Source organism: Rhinolophus ferrumequinum, chromosome 14 (genome assembly GCF_004115265.2).
Source record: "Rhinolophus ferrumequinum isolate MPI-CBG mRhiFer1 chromosome 14, mRhiFer1_v1.p, whole genome shotgun sequence".
NCBI classification, from domain to species: Eukaryota; Metazoa; Chordata; class Mammalia; order Chiroptera; family Rhinolophidae; genus Rhinolophus; species Rhinolophus ferrumequinum.
The window spans coordinates 32,371,242-32,392,500 of NC_046297.1; the positions used below are offsets into that span (position 1 = coordinate 32,371,242).

The 21,259-nt window shown below is 35.6% G+C and overlaps 1 protein-coding gene across 9 annotated transcripts in view; it reads right to left on the reverse strand.

Moving 5' to 3' along the window:
- Positions 1 to 21,259, reverse strand: part of RUNX1T1 (RUNX1 partner transcriptional co-repressor 1) — a 168,022-nt gene that overhangs the window by 36,066 nt on the left and 110,697 nt on the right. For all 9 annotated transcript variants that reach the window (XM_033126506.1, XM_033126507.1, XM_033126505.1 and 6 more), the window contains 4 exons: positions 20,733 to 20,914; positions 8,106 to 8,356; positions 3,766 to 3,851; positions 2,997 to 3,198 (listed from right to left, as the gene is read on the reverse strand). In XM_033126506.1, coding sequence (XP_032982397.1) covers positions 2,997 to 3,198; positions 3,766 to 3,851; positions 8,106 to 8,356; positions 20,733 to 20,914 — 721 coding nt within the window. The remainder of the gene's footprint in view (positions 1 to 2,996; positions 3,199 to 3,765; positions 3,852 to 8,105; positions 8,357 to 20,732; positions 20,915 to 21,259) is intronic.

Below are 21,259 nucleotides of genomic sequence, written 5' to 3' on the forward strand. Positions count from 1 at the left end.
TCTTAGAAAGCACTTAAAGTAAATTATATCATCCGTGATTACAAACCATCTGTCCTTGTATTTATAGCCACAGCACAACACCACAAGGTGGAACTCAAAGGCTTCAAGAATCTATTAGTAAGGACACAGAAAAGTAAGTGCTGGATGCTAAAATTTGCACATTGTGTGGCCCTTAAGAGGTTCCCCCTAAAGTTGTGACAATTTCATAAAAGATAATCTAGGATTTTATGTCCCTAAGGAACATGACTGTTTTATCAGAGTCCAAATGAAGAAATTAAATACTTTTTGCCTTTGAATAATGCAATCTACAAAAGCTTAAAGCCAAAGCAACCTCTCAGTTTTACCAAAAAATGTGAATTCATTAAGCATCATTAAAAGTAATATGTGTGTAATCTTAACAAGGACTTTTTAAAAACAAGTTTACTCCTTTGGTCACATAACAGGAAAACAAAACGTATCTTCCTGGAGATGATAAACTTCTGCATCACCAGAATCTGTATGCCATAGTGGTGACTATATTCTGTGTGCTGAAAATAACTCTCTTAAGTATAAAGTCCTATCAGTTTCTGAAATTTTTTCTTTTACAATGGGCAGTAGGTAGATAATACTAATGCTGTCAGTTCAGGGGACTGAATTGAAGTGGCCATCCGGTGCCATACCGCTAGTTATCTCCTCTCCTATCTCCTCTGTGGATCAAAAATTTCTCAAGAGAAGGAATGAAGAATCTTTTTCCTTTACTACAGTGCACAGCACAATGCCTGGCACATAGCAAGCACTCAATAAATAAGTACTTACTCAGTTAATTCGTTCAATATAGACATATCATAGATATAGACATATGATAGCTCCATCTGTACACAAATACTCCATTACACACTTTCCAGAGGCAAAAAATAGCTTTATCAACCAATAATCTCCAATCCTTTCATTACACATCAATATGTTCAACTCCAAAACCTAAAAGAGAACTTTAGAAAGCACTTAATGTAGAAACTTAGAAAGTACTTAATAGAGTAGGCTAAACTGGATAATTTTACTCCCAAAGTTTTATTTACTTTAAGGCTCTCAATTTTTGCCTGTACTGGATGGTTACAAATACCCCTTTTATTTATTCTGAACAAATCTATCATGATTAACCAATTTTTGTTCATAATAAGGAAATTGAAAAAAAATATGTTTATTCTACTCTGCTCTAGATAATTTTATTTGGATCAATATGGGTACAAATCAAACTTAAACCTATTTTCATTGCTTGCTTTAACACAACCTTCCAAATACACATTTGTCTTTAAAAATGCTTAGAATAATGCCTTCTGGGTAAATTAAGTGACTTAGAATCTTCCTTTATTTAATACTTATTATGGTAATAGGAATTCAGCGTTCAGGGATTAGCTGGAATCACAAACCTTAAGTGTAAAGGAAACTTTATTGGCTAGGAATAATTTTAATTAAAAAGATCATGGAATCAATAGCCAGATAATATAAATCAAGGTTTTAATTTATGATAATCAGCCATGAGTGATAATTGGGCCAAAACACATCATGAGCTTAATCTGCATATGTGTAATTACTTTTGCTTTACAACATGGACTGTACCCTAATCTGAGTTACATGACAGGTGTGGGGCTAAACATAAGAAAATGAGGAGACAACAGGGATCAACACAAATCCATCCCCACTAAGTTTACTCAAATGGTATACACATATAGTGGCCAGCAACGAAAGTGATCACAGCTTATTAATTTCAGAAAAAGTTTGCAGGCCACTCGGACATTCTTTCAGGTTCAAGATTTCTTTCCACATTTAGGCATAGCTCAGAGATACAGGTATGGTTCCAGACGACCACAATAAGGTGAATATCACAATAAAGTGAGTCACATGAATCTTCTGGTTTCCCAGTGCATATAACAGTTATGTATACACTAAACTGTAGTCTAATAAGTATGCAATAGCATTATGTCTAAGAAACAATACCTATACCTTAATTAAGAAATATTTTATTGCTAAAATAATGCTAACCATCTCTGAGCCTGTTGGAAAATAGTGCCCATAGACTTGCTCAACACAGGGTTGCCACAAACATTCAATTTATTAAAAAAACGAAACAAAAAACAAACACAATATGCGCAAAATGCAATAAAGTGAAACACACAAAAAAATGAGGTATATGCCTGTATGTGCATAAATATTCTGTTTACAACCCCAGTGATCCTCAAATATCAATGCTAAATATGGCTACCTATAAGCATTCAATTTCTAAAGCACAGCTATATTAATAGTCCTATATACACCTAGAATTAATAAAATCATGGTTAAGCAACCTAAGTTAGGGTCCAATCACATGATGAGAGCTATATCTTTATCACTAATTTTCAAGTAGCAGTGGGAATCCTACATAGCTCTTAAGTGTCTCTTCCTGGAGGAGTGTTGAAGGAGTGTGTGTGTGTGTGTGTGTGTGTGTGTGTGTGTGTGTGTGTGTTGTGTTCTTGTAAGATACAACTAAAAAAACAAGATTGTCTTTGAGACCATGTCTTTAATTAAACAATCAGACAACACACATCCTTGTGTGCAATGCTCTCATATGCTAGTGTGCAGCAGCACAGTCCTCCAAAGAGCTCGCTGGAAGTACAGAAGGACAGGCCCATTCCCTGAGATTCTGTTTTTACAAGTTGGGTCCAAAAGGGTCCAAAGAACTGTATTATGAAACAGCACAAGTTTTAGTGATGCACGTGAAATTATGGTTTAGTTTTGAAACTTCACCATGAGCCCAACACCTAAACCTGAAAAAGGAGTTTAAGTTTTGTGACTGCCTCTGCATAAGTCAATCTGCCAGCTTTCCTAACAGATAGACAAGACATATTTGAAAATATGTAGAGTATTAATTGTTCTAAAATTCCCTGCATATCCTTTATTTTTGAAAAGACAAGTTAAAAATAAAATCAGCATTAATAGCATAAAAAATATCTGTTCAATGTGTCCACCTGAAGAAAAGATACCTAATGCAACTGGGTCTGGGTTAACAGGACTCTGCTGCCTGGAATGGCTGCTGCTACCGCTGCTGCCCTTTTTTAAGTCCTCAGCATCACTATACCGCCGGATCCAGTAATTCAGTTCTTCCCGGTCCGCTTCTTGACATCTCCTTAGTACAGTGAGAGATCGCCTTGTTTTCTCTACCATGTCCATTATGCAGTTTAACAGCTATTTGAGAAATGGGGAAAGGGAAGAACATATCAATTACCACAACTTAAAGACTTTGGTGGGTAGTGAAACAACCCATTTTAGGACAATGAAGGATGTTGTTTAATTCCTGAAAGCTTCGGTCTAATATTTTCAAAGGTTAGATTTGAAATTGAGACCCAATAGATGAATAAACTCAATGGGAATGAGAATAAAAAGTGGGAGACATGAACATAAGTCATAGAGCATACATCATGCAGGAATATAGCCATCTTTCCAAATACTAATCCCATTACTGCATAAACTTAATGAAACTTTCATAATAAAGCAGTAGCCCATTGGTCTGGTTTTAAGGACTCCTTTCCTTAAAACTTAAATGCTTAAATGCTTCTTTTATGTAAGTGACTTTGATATCAATTTAGAAAACAAACCCTATATTCTACTTCAAACATTCTCATTCATTAGTTTTCTCAAGGATAGCATAAAATATAATACCTTCAAAGCATCCCTATGCTTTTATTTTATTGTGTCACCTCACTCCAGTTGTTTTCAAAACATTCTTAACCTAAACAATTACTGACATCTTACATGGTCAAGATGTTTCCATTCCTCGGCCCATTCTCTGTCTGTTAGTCTGTGATCAATCATTTCTTCTTGACGTGTGCCGTGCAACCCTATAAATATAGAGAAGATTGAATCATCCTAAAGCATTCAGAACATAATTTATATGCACACAGATACTTAACAAAGACTATGTGGGCAAACTAAACAATATGAAACAATATTCAATTTTAAATGAGTCAGACTCAGATTCAGAATTATCTAATGGTCTCCTCATAGAATGATAAAATGTTATCTAGAATTAGAAGGAAGTTTTGAGGTCATCTGTGTCAGAACCCTTTTTTTTACACATGAAAAAGGAGGGAATAAAGTGACAACAACTCCTAGGCTAGTTTTCCATGTAACATTCCCTAAGTGAAAATATAAATAAATTCTAATTCTTTTAATAAATACAAGAAACAAGAAACCACAAGTATACATTAAATGGTTTCAAAGTGTAGCTTTCCTGCATTAAAAATAAAGATAGCATAAATTATTTTACATGGGCAGTAATATGCTTTTGTTAAACAAGCATGGTAAAATTTTTCTATATTTCAGCATAGTATAAATGAACACAATCCTATTACTTATACCTCCATGATAAAGAGGTCATGAAGAGAGGGCTTACATAACATAAAAGCTGCATATACTCATTCCATTTACCAAAAAAAAAAAAAAAGAAAGAAAAAGAAAAGCAATAAGTTGGACATCCTCTATGAAAAAAATTCAACATACCAGATATAATTTTGGACAAATATCACAAATCCAAACCAAGAAACTTTTAGTTTAGTACCTAATTTGTAGCCCATACCAGAAGTATAAATGCTCTTTAGCATCACAGTGAAAAACAGTACCGTGAAAAAGTAACACATAAATGCTTGCCAAGTGGGCAACAATAATGAACATGAGCAGTTACTGAGGATGCTCATTAAAAAAGAAAATAAATGTGTCTCATTAAAAGGATAGGGTAAAGGCTCTGAGATACCTGCAAACAAGTTGCTCTTCTTACAAAGCCAATATGCATAAAACATCTTAGGTTCTACTGTAAAGGAATTTTCAACAATTAAAACTATTCTTTTTGATTTGGATATTCTGAATAGCAAATTAAAGACAGGCGAGGTCTGGGCTTCTTGACACCTAGGGTCCTTCTCTGAGGGCATTATGTAAGAGTTAAATGACAATAAGTGCATTACACTTTTTGTGAAATTTGAGTGATTAAAAATCCCTTCTGTTAGCTGATTTGAAGAAATAAAGATGGTGAGTCATATGCTTTTTTCAGCCAACCATGAAATATGAACAAATATCAAGCATGAAAAATGAACAAATATATGGCAGCTTTTTCTCAGACTAAATAAAAAGCTAAATAAAAAACACTTTGCATCATTCCTGTCCAATTAGAACATATTCTGAGATAAATTTTAAAAGTTAAAATTGTCAATGCCACCTATTGGTAAAAAAGTAGAATTGCAAATATGTTTTAATAATATGCATAATAAAAAAGACATTGGAGAAATGTAATATTTAGTTATTGCTGTTTGTTGTGACTATTTCAAGTTGAAATGTTTGCAAATATGTAATTTTTGTTCACTTATTTTTTGCCTGTTTTAAAGAAAAAGCACTATGATTGAAACGAGTCATCACAGAAGATAACTGAGAGTGATGAAGATATAAATGTGGCACTGTCTTTCACAATGAAGGCATCTTACTGTTTGCCTTTAAGAATCAAGTACTCCAGAGATTTCAAAAGTTTCAACATTTAGCAGACTACTCGTAAATCAATAATGATACAAGCTCTAACATATGATATAATAATTAATGAGTAGCAGGATGTCTGTGGCTAGTGGGATTCCAACATTTGTGAAATAGTACTAAGCTTCCTCTCATTTTTTTAAAAAACAAGTATATTAGAAATATGTTTGAGCCCAAGTACTTGGTGAAAAATATAGGACTCATTTGCTGCTTTTGAACTCTAAGGTCATTTGTTAGAATCAAATCTTTAAAAAGAAAAAAATAAAACAATTCAAAACTTTACATTTATTAATTTCTCTATTTCGGATGATTAAATATTCATCACTACACAATTTTTATTTACATTCATAATACCAGGGGGATGTATGTACTAGGAGAAAGTAACTCATAATCATTAAAAAACACATTTTCATTTGTGGGAAGTTTTGACACTAATGTTGTCTTAACTGGTTGTTATGCTCTAGAAAATTTTAGCTAACTAGGCTAAAACTCTAAGTTCATTTATAAACCAATGTTGCTTGCAAAGTTATTTTATTAAAAGGCTTTGGTGAGTATGTCTCTACATATGATAGGCATATATAAATCATACCAGACTGAATACACCTTTATGACAATATTTATATTTTCAAAATGGCAGCCTGATGTAACACTAATTTGTTACTCCTACATCAAGATTTTATTTTATATTAACATACAGTAAGCTCTGCCAGACTTTAGAGATGGTTAAGTAGTTGCACATATTTATAGAGATTAGCACTATTAGTTTTATAAGCTAATATAATTAAAAAGTAAGGAGCATGGTTCTGAAAAAAAAAATCAGGTAAAACCATGGGGACAGATATAATTCATAAAGCAATATTTTTCATTACTAGATGAAAACATAATCATTGCACATAAGTGTAATTACTTCCTTGATGATTACTTTATAGTGCATTAGAATTAATTTTCTAAAATACCATTTGCTGCCTAAGAAATAGGCCATTTCCTAGCACCTACAAAGTGGGATACCTTGACAATGACCTGGTGACTCCACTTCTACTTGAAAATGAGCAATCATAGTTTTGGGGAATTAAGTCATAAACAAATGGCAAGGCTTTTGCTTGGAAGGGGGTTGTTATCACATTTGATTTTGGGGTCAAAATATCAACCCAGCCTGAGAAATAACATAATCACTTTTGAGAATTCTTCAGCAATGCTACCTGAGAGAACACTAGACAGACTGGCTATTAAGAAAGCACAAACGATATACTTAGCCATTTCTCTGACACACTGTGTAAATGTAGAAATGATGATTGTGGGGAAGCAGAACTACTATTTTGCTATCTCACAACCAGGGCCTCAATCACCCCTCACCTCACCTTACCTCTTCCTTTCTGCTTTCTAAACATTTAGAGGGTTGTGTGTAGAAGGGAAAAAACCTGATATATGGAAGCCCCTATTTGCTACTAACCTAGTTAAAAATCTACTATAAACTTCTGTTCATCATGCTACCTCTACCTGTGGCTAAAAAACACTGTTAGTACTATTCAGGCAGTGAATAACTGGCTGGCCATGCTTTCCAGAGTTCTGCATCCTCAGCTCTACGTCCTGGTTTTCCACTTGGACTTTGTCTCTTACTGTTTCCAGCATCCTTGCCAACAAATCACCCATGTCAGGAAAGTCTGTCAGCAACTAGCTACAAGGTAAAGGGAAGTACTGATGATAGGTGGCATGGACACAGAAGATGGAAAAAGAGAGGGTTGACTGCTGCTCTCAGTTTACAAATAGCTTGACTCATTAAAAATTCAGAATTAAAGGAGCTCCAGGAACAGGGCTCTGATACCTTCTCCTCAGCCATTGATCATGTATCAAGACCCACCTTGTTCATCTTCCCTCTCCTTTTTCATGGTGTTCACTTGTTCTTTAGAAGGCGAAGGCTCCTAAATGCTTCACTTCCAATAGTTTTGTGCAAAGAAAAAACGAATACAGGCAAATGGAATACATATTTACCCAAACTCGTTCCTTCTTTGGAATTGTGATCTTTGACACAAAATTTCAATACTAAATTTAATCACTAACAGTTTCAGGTTAAAAAAAAAATAAAGTACCCAATCATTCCTCAAAGAACATCTGTTGAGGTAAGCCACAGACATCATGCTATATCATATTTTTCAAATATGAAATTTAGAGACTGGAAAAATCAAAATGAACTTTAAGTTTACCTGAAATAAAAGATACAATGAAAGAAAAAACTGATATCTAAAAATGTGCATAGAAGGCAGACTGCAATTGAAATCTCTCATATTACAAAAATTAAACTAAAACTTCACTTTGCATTTGTTAAACACTGTTGAAGGTTTATATTAATTTAGATGTCCCCTTCCAAAACAAATTAACCTGCTGTCATAAAGAAGAAAAGTAATTAAGAGAAAGAAAGCACAGCTGTTAAAGAACATGTTACTATTAACCAAGTTTCTAATAAAGGAGACAATATAAAGAAAGAGAATTTTTACCCCATCACAGGTTTCAAACCTGAGAAATAATGATGCAAGTCTTCAAGCAACCAATCCCATAAGAAGTGAACATATCTTTCGTCTTACCCATAGGTCTGTTTCTGTCCCTGAGGTCCCTGTGGCTGGGGTGTCGATAGGAGTCCCTGTAGTGGTGGGCAATGGCCATATCATCCAAACGGTAATGTTGAGGTGGAGGTGGGGTGGGGTGAGGCAGGCCATTGGGCTGGTAGGATAAGCCATTATTTGGACTGTACCGCTGGCCTGGGCTAATAGTGCATGGTCGCTTGCTTGGATGTTCTGAGTGCAAAGGCTCTCTGTCAAAGCCATTTTCTTTGGTTCTAAGGAGTGGGGTAGAAAAAGACTTTGTTTCATAATGTACTCAGAAATCAGCATAGTTCAGATACTCACATTTGAACTTGTAATATAAACAGAATATTCCTTTATTGGCCAGAAACTGTGTAAACTCAGCTTCTCAGAAGACCTATGGGAATTCACTGAAACCCATGCTGAGGCCTAAATGATCAGAGGACTGACTGCACAGAGGAGAAAATGGTTCACTTCTCATCAAATTAGCAAACATCTTTTTAGTTGAGGCTCATGTGTTTAGGTCATAAAATAAGAGGAAACTTAATCTCACTCTGTAGAGTAACATTTTCATTCAAAAGCGAGTACTTGATTTCTAACAAATTATCCTAAGACTGTATTTGGTGAAGATTCAAGGTAGAACAGCATCACTCTCTAGTTGAATTTTTAAGGTATACCTATTCCATTCACCTAACCTGACATCTGACTTTCATGTCATAGGACATCTAAGAGCTGTGTTTTTCCAATACAGTAACCACATGTGGCTGCTTAACTGTAAGTTAATTAAAATGAAATAAAGTTAAAATTCAGTTTTTCAATAGCAGTAGCCTCATTTCAGGTGCTCAATTATCACCTGAAGCTAGTGGCTACAGTAGTGGACTGCACAGATACAGAACATTTCCATCATCACAGAAAGTTCTATTGGAAAGTGCTGATCAAATGAGCTAAAAAATAAAGCAATGCAATACCTGTGATTCTGACATTAACTTGATTGATTATCAAAACATCAATCAGCACTCATTTAGAGCTAGCTGGGGCTAAAAGATCATTTAGGTGCACCCCCCCATTTTCAAGTTGAAAAAACACATGCCCAGACAACATGTGTTAGCTCTCTGAAGTGACCAGGTCTCAGGGCAGGATGGGCATACCCCTGACTTAATCATGTGATATACAAAACTCTGGAGTTGGCTTTAAGAAGGATTACATTCTATAAATGAGACCTGATAACTAATCGCTGCTCCTATATTTTCAAAAAGAAATAGGGCTAAAGAAATATTTTCTGGATGAATAGATCTCTATTTTTAGACACAAACTTAATATACTCAATAAGATAGGAACAAACTACATCCAACTTTAACTGAAATCATAGCTCCCAAACTTTTTTATGTAACAGCTGGCTCTCCTCACAAGACCAGCACTCAATTGTTAGACCAGTGGTAAAATCTATTTTCCCTGTAAAATTTCCCCATAAGAATTCCACCAACTCACAGCAGCTGCAGATTTCTGAATGCCTCTTTGATTTTAGGTTGGTACCAATAGCAAAGAGATCCTAAGACATTTTTCCTACTTCCCTGGCTTCTAGGATGGTCTTCATCTGATAATACTGGAGGGACTGGAGTGGCAACTGACTTGACAACAGAGATCATTAGGGTTCTGCAATGAGCCATTCTTTATGTTCCCTAGGGTAGATCCCCAGTGACAATTTACACACACACAATTGAGAAGGATAAAGAAGTTAGAGACAGAAGGTATAGCAGACAAAGAACTGAAGGAAACTGCAGAGTTCAGTGGGAAATGAATACATGCCCACTCCATCCTGAAGAAAGATATACTGTCCTGGAGACAGCAGGTTGGCCAACACTGGAAATGATAGCAGGACATGGTCCCTGCAGCAATGTTGGCTAGAAGTCTCAACGCTGCTCCTATCAAAGTATACTTACTCTATACATATTGATCATTGATATCAGATAAAATGTCCACTGCAGCTCAGACATTACCAAAATGCATTTCTTTAAAATAATTTTTTAAAGTAAAAAGAAATAACTCAAATTCTAGATATCAATTTATCTTCTAAGAGTTTATCTATGTGATTCTAATTTGTATTTCCGCATCCTATACATTTCTGAATAATACACTTCAACATTCAATTCACATTACCAGCATAAATCAGTTGGAAAATACTGGACTATTAGCAGCTATGAACATAATGCTAACACAGCACCTACCTTACTGGCAGTGTGGTGTAGTGGAAAGAGCTCTGGACTGGGAATCAAGAGACCTGAGATCTAGTCCTGGCTCTTCCACGACTAGCTGTGTGACCTTGGGCAAGCCACTTAACCTCTCTGGACCTCAGTTTGCTCATCTGTAAAATGAAAGGGTTGGACTAGATCAGTGGTTTTCAAACTGTGCCACCTGAGGTGTGTAAGGGATGCTGCAGGCAATGAAGAACTTTTCCCCCAATCAATCAATATTTAAAGGGCCAGAGGAACCCACTTATTATTCTTATTGTTTTATAAATTGGGGTTCCACCTAAGGTTTCATTTTAAAGGAAAAAGTCTGCTGCTAAATCAAGTTTGAAAACCACTGGACTAGATGATTTCTGAGGTCCCTTCTAGATTGAAAACTCTGTAATTCAATTTCCCTATATTTACATCTAAATGTCATGGTTATGCAGATTGAAACATACAGGGCTGATGGTCCTCTGGCCAAACTGTGTCTATGTCAATCACTTTAGCCAACAGAGAACTTCTCTGTTCTTTGCTCTGAACAATTTATTATTTATAACTAATTTTTGTGCAAAAATAGAAAATATCCTCTAAATACTTTATAGCAGCCCCTGTTACTTCTAAATATCAAAACATCTTAGGCCCAGTTGTGTCAAAAACCACCTCAACTTACTGGTTTTGTCTTTCTTTTTCAAAGATAACAACAACATACAACATTGGAAGAATTCTTACAATTTTCAAAGTGGTTAGATATGCTCTTTATCTTTACCCTCAGACCAGTGCCATTACTCCAATGACCCATTATTATTAAAAAAGACCCCTTTCCCCCTCAAAAAAAGAGGAGAGTAATATCCTAAGCAAGGCTAGGTCCTGAGTCTATCCTATCATTTCTATCAGGTCCCACTGTCCTACCTTGGGTCCAATAACTCAGCTAACTATTGAAACGATAAAGCTCATCACCTCACAGAGGTAGTGATATTATAACAGCAAAACATTAAAATGTCCATGGCCCACAGAAATAAAGCAATGGAAAGGTCTGCCTGGTGCTTCCTCGAATCACTCACATCTACTAGAAGGCCAACCCTATTCAAAGGATGTATGTCCAGAAAGGTAACTAAAACAACTTAATTGTATTTGCTCCTTAAAAATACCTGAAACTATTTATACCTCATTGTCTGGGCAAATTCCAAATATGTATGTTTATTTTTTGCCCTTTCAAAGTGTATTAGGCAAATCCAATAAATACCATTCATTGTCCCATACCAGCACACTCTTGAAATAATTCAAATTCTAACAGGAAGTCCATCCTGTCTCATGGATTTCTGGAAGGCATTTGTTTGTTTGTTTTTTAAATCAACATAAGGATATTGTATCTCCTTACCAGGAGAAATTTTCCTGAATATTACATTAATATTTAAATCCCAATCACTCAGGATCTGATAGTCCTAAAAATAGGGACCACTCAGGACTCAATTGTGTGACCTTGCGATAACCTGGGAAAGTTACCATTCGGGATTCAGTTTCCTGCTCAGTAAAATGGGATTAATGAGATTAATAGGAAACAATGTGCATTAAACAAACAAACAAACAAACCCTTAAGAAACAATCTAATTTACAATTTACCCCATCTCACGCTGTTTGTTTTTTCCCTAGTTCCTCAGTAACAGAGGCTGTAAGCTATTTGAGAAAAAAAACAAACATTGAAAAATCCTTTCCTCTAAAATAGTTTAGATGTCATGATTGGCTACTATGCACTGATAATCCCTTAGTAATATTTATATAAAATAGTATAACATTAAAAACAGGGAAGAATGAAAAAAATTATTATAAGATCATGGCAATAAATAGAATAAGAAGACCAATCAACCTCTCTTACATGACAGGAGCAGCATAAGTATTTTCCTAGATTAAAATGTTTTTTAAGTGGGCGTGGGGGATATCACTATAAAGACTGTTCTAGAGGGAGGCAAACTGGTACAGCATAATAAACAGAATGGCAAGGAAAAAACTTCAAACTTCTAATCTCAGTCGTGTTATAAATAAATATGTGTCTTAGGAGCTCACTTCTCCAATTTAGCACGGGTATTTCAAACAGAACACGCCCTAAGGGACTTCATCTTTCTCTGGTACTTCTTATACCAGTCAGTTATGCCACAGTCACTCAAAGTACAAACTTGGAGGTCACTCACAACTTTCTTCTCCAGATCAACTCCTGCTGCTGGTCTCTTACGCATCTCTGGTAGAGGTCCCTCTGCCCTGCTCCAGGACTCCTTTATGTGAGCCCCATCACATCACTGTCCCACTCTGCCAGAGTTGTGACTGAGATGCTGGCAGGGTCTCAAAATTTTTAAAAACTCTATTTTTTCATTTTTTGTATTTTAGAAATCTATCTCTAAAGGACATAGATCAGGAGGTAACAGTTCTATTTTTTTAAATCACAAAAACATTAGTAACTTAGTATTAAACACATCTTTCTTCCCTTTTCTTACACAGGAAATTTGTTAAGTTTTCCACAGAAGGATTAGACACTGAATCAAAAGGGAGGAAATCATTCTTGTCATACAAAGTCGGACAATTAAGTTCGTGAACTTGTTGCAAAGATGTTGCTAAACTTTTTTGGTATCAGAGAGATTATTCATTATGAATTTGTACCAACTGGACAAACAGTTAACCAGGTTTACTATTTGGAAGTGCTGAAAAGGCTGCATGAAAAAGTTAGATGACCCGAACTTTTTGCCAACAATTCTCTTGCGTCACGACAATGCACCAGCCCACACAGCACTGTCTGTGAGGGAGTCTTTAGCCAGTAAACAAATAACTGTATTGGAACACCCTCCCTACTCACCTGATCTAGTCCCAAATGACTTCTTTCTTTTCACAAAGATAAAGGAAATATTGAAAGGAAGACATTTTGATGACATTCATGACATTGAGGGTAATAGAATGACAGCTCTAATCGCCATTCCAGAAAAAGAGTTCCAAAATTGCTTTGAAAGGTGGAATAGGTGCGATGAGGTATGTAGCACTTTTTCTAGGATGAGTTCATGAACTTAATTGTCAGACCTCGAATTTTTAAAACAATTCAGTAAAAGTTCTCTTCACCAATTGTTAGGAACTAGGTGAGTCTAAATAAGAATTTTATGTAACACCTTTCTGTTGGTACTGAATAACGTATCTGAAACAAAATATATTACAAATTCCCCTGCCTCCTTAAAAAGAAAATCAAATCTAACTCTTCATGACAATCCAGGGTGGTTTCTGTACTTTGCTATCATCTTGGAGAAAGTGGGATATTCGGATGGGGAAGAACAGAGAGCTGAGTGATACAGGACCATCACTACTGAGCCATATGGAAAGAAATGACTTCCATCTTTCCAGAGCTAAACAAGTGCCTAGGAGATAACTTCCTGAGCAGCATGCTAATACCTTCAGGAGTAAATAAAATGCAGGTGGATGTTGGCCACTCCAGACATATGAGGTATGATCAAAAACTATGGTGAATGTTTAAATTAAAAAAAAAATTATTATAGTAAAAGACACATTGTCATTAATCCCCCTCAAAATACTGCTCCTCACTTCAAACACACTTATCCCATTGTTCTTGCCACTTTCTGAAGCAGTTCTGAAATTCCTCTTTTGTGAGTATCTTTAGTTGCGCTGTTGTGGCTGCCTCTATGTCCTGAGTAGATTCAAAATGTTTACCTTTCATGGTCATTTTGACTTTGGAGAAGAGCTAGAAGTCTCACGGTGCCAGGTCCGATGAATAAGGTGGATAAGGACACACTGTAATGATTTTATTTGACAGAAATTGCCATATCAGAAGCAACGTTTGACGTGGAGCATTGTCATGATGGAGCATGAAACTGGTTGCCCATTTCATGTTAATGCGTTGTTCGTGATCCGTGATTTACAGCACACTTTAAAACACACCTTCTCTCAACCGTACCTCACATCTGACTGACTGCACTGAACAAGTTGAAACTTGTCACACACTGTTACTACGGTTCAACACACTGTTTTCTATTTTGAAGATCCCTGCCTTTCTGTTGGATGGCACTCAGCAGCAGCATTCACTGTTTTTCTTAATCACACCTCATATAAACATAATACCTGAATCTTCAAGGATTACAATAAGGTAGGTTCATAGCCATCTGAGCCTTCTCTCCCTCAACAAGAAAGTGGAATGCTTCTGTCATGTGTCTCCTGGAGCTTGCCATCTGCTCAACAGTTAGGCTGCCTGTTACTGGCTGTCCCCTGCCTTTCTTAATTTCTGGCCACAGCTGACATATTCAATTTCTACTGCTCCTACTGTCTGGAACTGTGCTTTCTTATTCTAATCTGTCATCTCTACATTTTGAGTGGAGCCCTCCAGTTTTTTTGGTCAGTGAACCAATCACGGCATTTTGTTCCTGACTTGTTGATGGCTATTTTCATTGTTGTGGGTGTCTAAGAGATGCATCTTTTAAAACAGTAAAAAGCAAGATAGAAAGGAAGGAAGGAAGGAAGGAAGGAAGGAAGGAAGGAAGGAAGGAAGGAAGGAAGGAAGGAAGGAAGGAAGGAAGAAGGAAGGAAGGAAGGAAGGAAGGAAGGAAGGAAGGAAGGAAGGAAGTCAAGCAGGCCCTTAGGGAAGATACAATATGGCATAATACTGAAAATGACTACATTAAGTTTAACTTTAATGATTTATTTGTTCAAATAGTGTTTTTTGTTGTTTTGTGAGTGTGTGTGATGTTTTGTTTTGTTTTGTTTTAGATATCTACTATGTGTAACACACTATCCTGAGCTTTAGTGGGCATACAAAGATGAGCAAGATATAATCCCCCAACTCCCTCCCTAAGATTATCATTTAATAGCATTCTTTGTAGAATTGTACTGGAGAGAAATCTTTTACCATAAAATGTAATTTAATTGGAGATGTAAGACTTCTATATTTTCTTATAGGACCTGAATTCAGCAGGTACTGTACAAATAGTACAAAAGTGGTATGGAAGATCAGAGTGAGAAAAGATCACTCCAGAATGTACACTTGAAAGAGCAGGGGCTATGGAGTTGGTTCAAATTTTGGCTCTGCTATTTGTTGGGCATATGAACTTAACCTCTACAAGCCTCAGTGTTTTCATCCACAAACTGAGGATGATTATCTCAAGAGCTACTGAGAGGACTATCTGATCCTAACACATATTTGACATTCAATAACTTAAAGCACTTTGTTTTCAAGGTGGGACATTCAGAGGCTCTTGGTGTAGAATCATAGTTGTAAGAGCATGGGCATTGAAATCAAGAATCTAGGGTTAGAATCCCATTGGTGCCTCTTATAAGCTATTTGACATCAGACACATTATCTAACATGCCTAAACCTATGCAATAGGACTGTAAGGAAGTAAGTGCTATATGTTAGCAAATAAGTTATTTAGCATAGGTCCTGGCACATCTTAAGCATTCAGTAAATAGTAACCATTATAATATTTATGATTAGGACTCCAACAAATAGTAGGTACTGTCTGAGTTAGCCTGTGAAGTATGAATAGAATTATGACACGTAAGAAGTAAAGAACAGAGCAGAAACCATCAGTTTGAATATAGACTAAACATGAAGAGTATTCAGCAGGGCTAGACCCTAGGAGAGCAGCAAGAAATAAGGCTAGCAAGTTCATATTGAGGCTGGAGTGTGAAGAGACTCCACATTACAATGTCCACTATAAGCCTTCACAATTGAAAATATTTTTTTAAATATTCATTTCTACAGGGATGATTACTCATTTCTTACAAGTGAAGAATACATAAAAAAGAACACAAAACAAGAATGCATAAATATAATATAAATTCCTTACATTTTCCATAGAAAACGGAATGCTACAGAGAATATAAATTTAATTCTTATTTATATAGTCAATTAATCCTACAATTCCTTGTAAAGTGTACCTACCTTTTCTTTTTAGAAAGACAAACAGATTGAAACCTCATTCATTTTACAGAAAAGGAAAAAAAATAGACATAATAGTTTCAGCTGGTGTGTACTGTGTTGACAAATATTATATATTCAATGAACATGGTTTCAAAATGATTGTCTTCTGACCCTTCAACCTTCAGTGTTTTCTAACTTACTCATTAAGTCAGGAAATCTGGCTGATTGTATTGCGGCTCCTCTATCATTAAAAAGATTTATAAACCCCTAGAATGTTATACTATAACATTTACCCTCTTGAGCACTTATAGAGAAGAAATAAATGAGGGAAAGTAAAGGAGAAAAAAAACAACAACACAATTCTTAGTTGAGCTTTCCTTATTTATACTCTGCACATTAAAACATATTTTGTGCAACTGCAAGTTTTCAGGTACGTAAATAAGCTAGTTTCTCCATTAAGAAGTTTTGTGACTTTAGGTAAATTCTTTGGGCCCTAGCTTTTCCTCAAGTATAAAGAGAATGGGTAGGTTTTTTGCATCCATAAGATCCTTCCCAGATGAAAATTATGAAATTCTAAAGGTCAAGTAAGTCTTTTTAACAATAATGTTTAAATATAGGAGGAGGAGGAAATATACCTATATTAATGCAACTACATGGCCTTGATAATAAAGTCTAAATGTGTTAAACTGTGAGTAATTTACAGCATAATTACATTAAAATTTATATATACAGAGAGTGCCAAAGAAGTGTATACACATTTTAAGAAAGGAAAAAACTATTAAAATTGTAATACTCAATATATACCGATAACAAGAGATAAACACAAGTCACGTTTGACTTCTGAAATTAAAAGAGGTGCTCAAAGTGATTACCATCAGCTTTCAGATACTTCTGATTATGGCGAACTACTGCTTGAGCAATGTTGACCAAAGTGTCCACCTTTATACATTTTTTGGCACCCCCAGTATGTGTGTGTATGTATGTATGTGTATATATATATATATATATATATATATATATATATATATATACACACACATATATATATGAAGGGAATTAATACTTAACACCAACCATTTGAAATAGTTGGGGTGGGGGGCAGTGTTACCCACAAATAAAACCAATAAACCAATGATCATTCGGTTTAAAATCTTAAGCAAGAAAGATTCTCTGAGTCAGAATATTAGCATAACAGGTGAGAACACAATATTAAAGACACATTATAACAAAAAGCTGTAATATCAAAGCTGTGAAAAAAGAATGAAAGCAATGATAACTAATACAACACAAGTATTTTTTAAACACTAATAATTTTTATGCATCTGCAATCTTAAGAAACACAGTCTTTTCAAACTGCTCTTTCCCTGTTCACTCCATATGAAAATGTAAGTGTTTTCAAGAATTGTCATAGCTCACAGTTTTAAAGAGTGCTCTTAACTTCGAGTTTCTATCTTGGAAAGTGGTCACTTCATTTAACCAGATCCAAAAAGGGTTCATATCCCCTTCTTCAGCTTGTCCCATCACAGAATGGCAAAATGAAAGTCTACTACAAATAATAAACTTTTACATATTAACAAAGAATAGAAACCAGAATTTTCTATTTACTTTCCGTATTATTTTAGAAAAAATGAGCATGGCTTTTAAATGAAAATTGTATTTTTCTAATTTGAGTTCTACAACAGTCTACCACAGACCTACAAATCCAGTTCAGGGACTCATCACAGAGCTATTTTTAAAAGAGAGTAGAATACATTTCACTAGTACAAACTGGAAGAAAAAAAAAAAAAAGATTTCATAGGCTTCCCCAGAGTATTCATTTCTCTGTAAATAATAATAATGCTTAAAAAAGAAAAAACATAACCAGTGACAATCACATTTAAGAATGAGAAGAAAGCTAAATTTGCCAAAACCCATCCCTGAAACATGAGACGACTGTTTAGTAGATATAGTCAGTAGTCATCACAGAATTTAAGCCCCCAAAGTTGTAAACAAAATATAGAGTGCTCTTTTGTTCATGACATGTCATGAACAAATTACCAAAATGTGTTTTCTCCTCAGGTGTCAGCTTTTCCTTCTTTTAGTGACTGATGGTTCCCAATGTTATTACAGAAACAGATTGATCTTTTTAATGAGCCAGTTTAATAGACTCCAAAATCTCACCATGGCTGCTCATCCATGTCAGACCATATGTACCAACAACACATTCAGTAAAACAAAAAAAGCTCTTCTGTAAGACAGCTCCATACTCTATAAAATTTCATATAGTAGGTCTGGATATACAGATAAATAACCAGAGAAGAGGAAAATGCAAATGCAAACAAGACACAGAAAATAATATGCAAAGAAATTATGTAGAAGGCCATATTTTCTGGCTCTGATCAAATTCCCACAAGATACAAATGTATTTACACAACATCTTCTCATTACCCTTCCTCCTAACTCTAAGGAAATCCATTTGCCATCTTTCCATTATTACACACATTTCAGAGTTCCACTTGAAAAACAATGTTCCATCCAACGAGCAACCTTTTTAATTCTGACTCAAGCAACTATCTATGAATAACCAAGGGGAGAATAAGACTGAAGGCTGTAAGAGAGTTCTACCTGACTGAATGCAAATATGTATGCACACACAGCTACAGATCATTAAAACAAAAATGCTGATTTTCTGTGTAATTTATATGAAGCTTCCATATCAATGTTCAGGGCTTACCTCAGTACTGTCCTAGAAAAGCACACTGTTCAGGGCTTACCTCAGTACTGTCCTAGAAAAGTCTAAAGGCATGGTACATTCAAATACAAAACACTGGAAAAGAATCAGTGGGGAGATGGCTGGGAATATAGAGAAATGAATAAAAGAAGTTTTCATTCTGCCTGCTATGGTTACTTAGCAGTTAGGGTTTCTAGAATACATTGTGTCCATTTCCAGTTTTGCCTATAGGATTATCTTTACATTTATCACCGCTATCGAAATCTTTCTCTGTTACCCTCTCCTCTACCTGAATAAGTGTTCTTCCCAATTTTCCATCCAGTCTCTCCACAATTATTTTACTACATTTTCCTGGAAAAATGGAGCTGGAACATCCCAATACCTACACCCAGTACTGATTTCCTGCAGTGTAAATGCGTAGGGTCAGATAAGAACACACATGTGAGTCATCTATCCTTTGCTGCTTCTTGGTTTTCAGGATCATGTGGACACAGCACTCAGGCACCTGGATTATGGGGTCCCCTTTAAAAGCTAAAGTACTAAATGCTTATATATGGCCAAGGAAACATGACTTGCAAAAAGAAGAATGTACCACTATTGGTAAGTCATATATGGAGGTGGGTCTACAGTATGTCAGAAGTAAACTAATGTTTAACATTTGCTTTAGGAAATTAAAACTATAAAGAGGTCTTATGTCAAGAGGAAAAAAATTCCAGAGATAGTAACATAAAAATTGTAATAACTGTATGTAATCTGGCTTGCTTTTAATAACATTCTGATTGCAAAGCAGCTAATACATTTAAGGGCAACTATGTCAGTCATAGATAGATGTCTCTGAGCAGCATCAAGGACTGTAAACGCCTATGAATCTGGAACATAATTGTGCCCAAGTGTTAACCTTTCAAAATCTGTTACACTCATGCCTGATGAAATGTATAAGGAGGGAATGTATAAGTGGAAAAAGGAAACAAAGTATATAACAAATAAATTTTTGAATACAGTTTCATTTTAAGATTCTCCATATTTTACAAATTGCTAATAAAACTTTGCATTCCTGTACTAGGAAAATAATTATATATGAGTGTAATGTATCAAGGAAAATTATTTTAATAACGTACATGGGAAACTTCATGTATATGCCTTATTCAACAACTACTTTATAAAGTTTAATGGAGGACTTTATTTTACATTTCTTAGAATTCTCATAATGAGAGCAGAGTGCCTAATAGAATAAATAATGACTGATAAATAAAAATTTTCAGCAAAACTACTATCTATTAGCTCTATTTTTGAACTCTTATCTTCACTCAGGTCATCTATCTTCCTGGAAGTTTTCTCTTAGTTCATACAAAACCCAATTAAATAGCTACTGCATTGTGTTTATTGAGTAACACATAAAGGCCAGCATTCAAAACCATATTTTGAGAAAACTTGGAACAGCAAAGTTCCTAATATTGAAGGGTAAAATATGGGGTTGAATTATATAATAAACGACAATTTTAATACTGTATGTCTAAGAACCATCAGTGGAACTTAGCACATTTGAATATCATTCATCTTCACCTTTTACTTTAATATTACAAGCAGCAAAGATTAACCTGCACAAAAGCCTAACTGACACAGGCCAAAGAATTATCACTCTGTAACATCCCAGGCTAGAGAGAGGTCCCCAAGATTATTGCTAGTTTGCAAGAGGTGTAGATCAGCAGTTTAGACATGACATGAAATGTCCTCTTACCACAGGTATAAGGAAAAGGCCAGAGTTAGTCCAGAGTCCTCCTCCCTCTCACCTGTCTGGAGTTCGCCTCTTCCCGTTTTCGTTTACATCGAGAAGCAGCTCTGAGGAGTCAACAGGTGAGGTGGTGCTGGCATCCAGAAGCAGCTGTTCATGCTGGGCGAGGTACTGGGCAGGGTTCTGTTTAGCCAGCCGTGCGCAGTGGAGGAGCTCGCGCTGCAGCAGGGGCAAGTTGGCCTGCAGGAGCATGACAGGTATGAAAGGATGCACCTAGTCTGCTTTTCAAACGCTGACAGAGTACGCAACTCAACTAAACAAAAATGTCATTGAATATATGCAACAGGTTTGATACCCAGGCACAATTCTCAGGACTGGGCTGCAATGTGAGTCTTCTCCTGTGCCTGGATTGCCCCAAGCAGAAGGTGTAAACCACCTTTGTAAGCTACATCACCTCTCATGCTTCCATGGCCATTGATAACATTGGGATTGGCACTTATTTATTTTTAAGATCTTTCATGCTTGAACATGATATGATTATAATAAGCTCTACAGGATGTAAGATTCCAGCTCCATCCATGAACA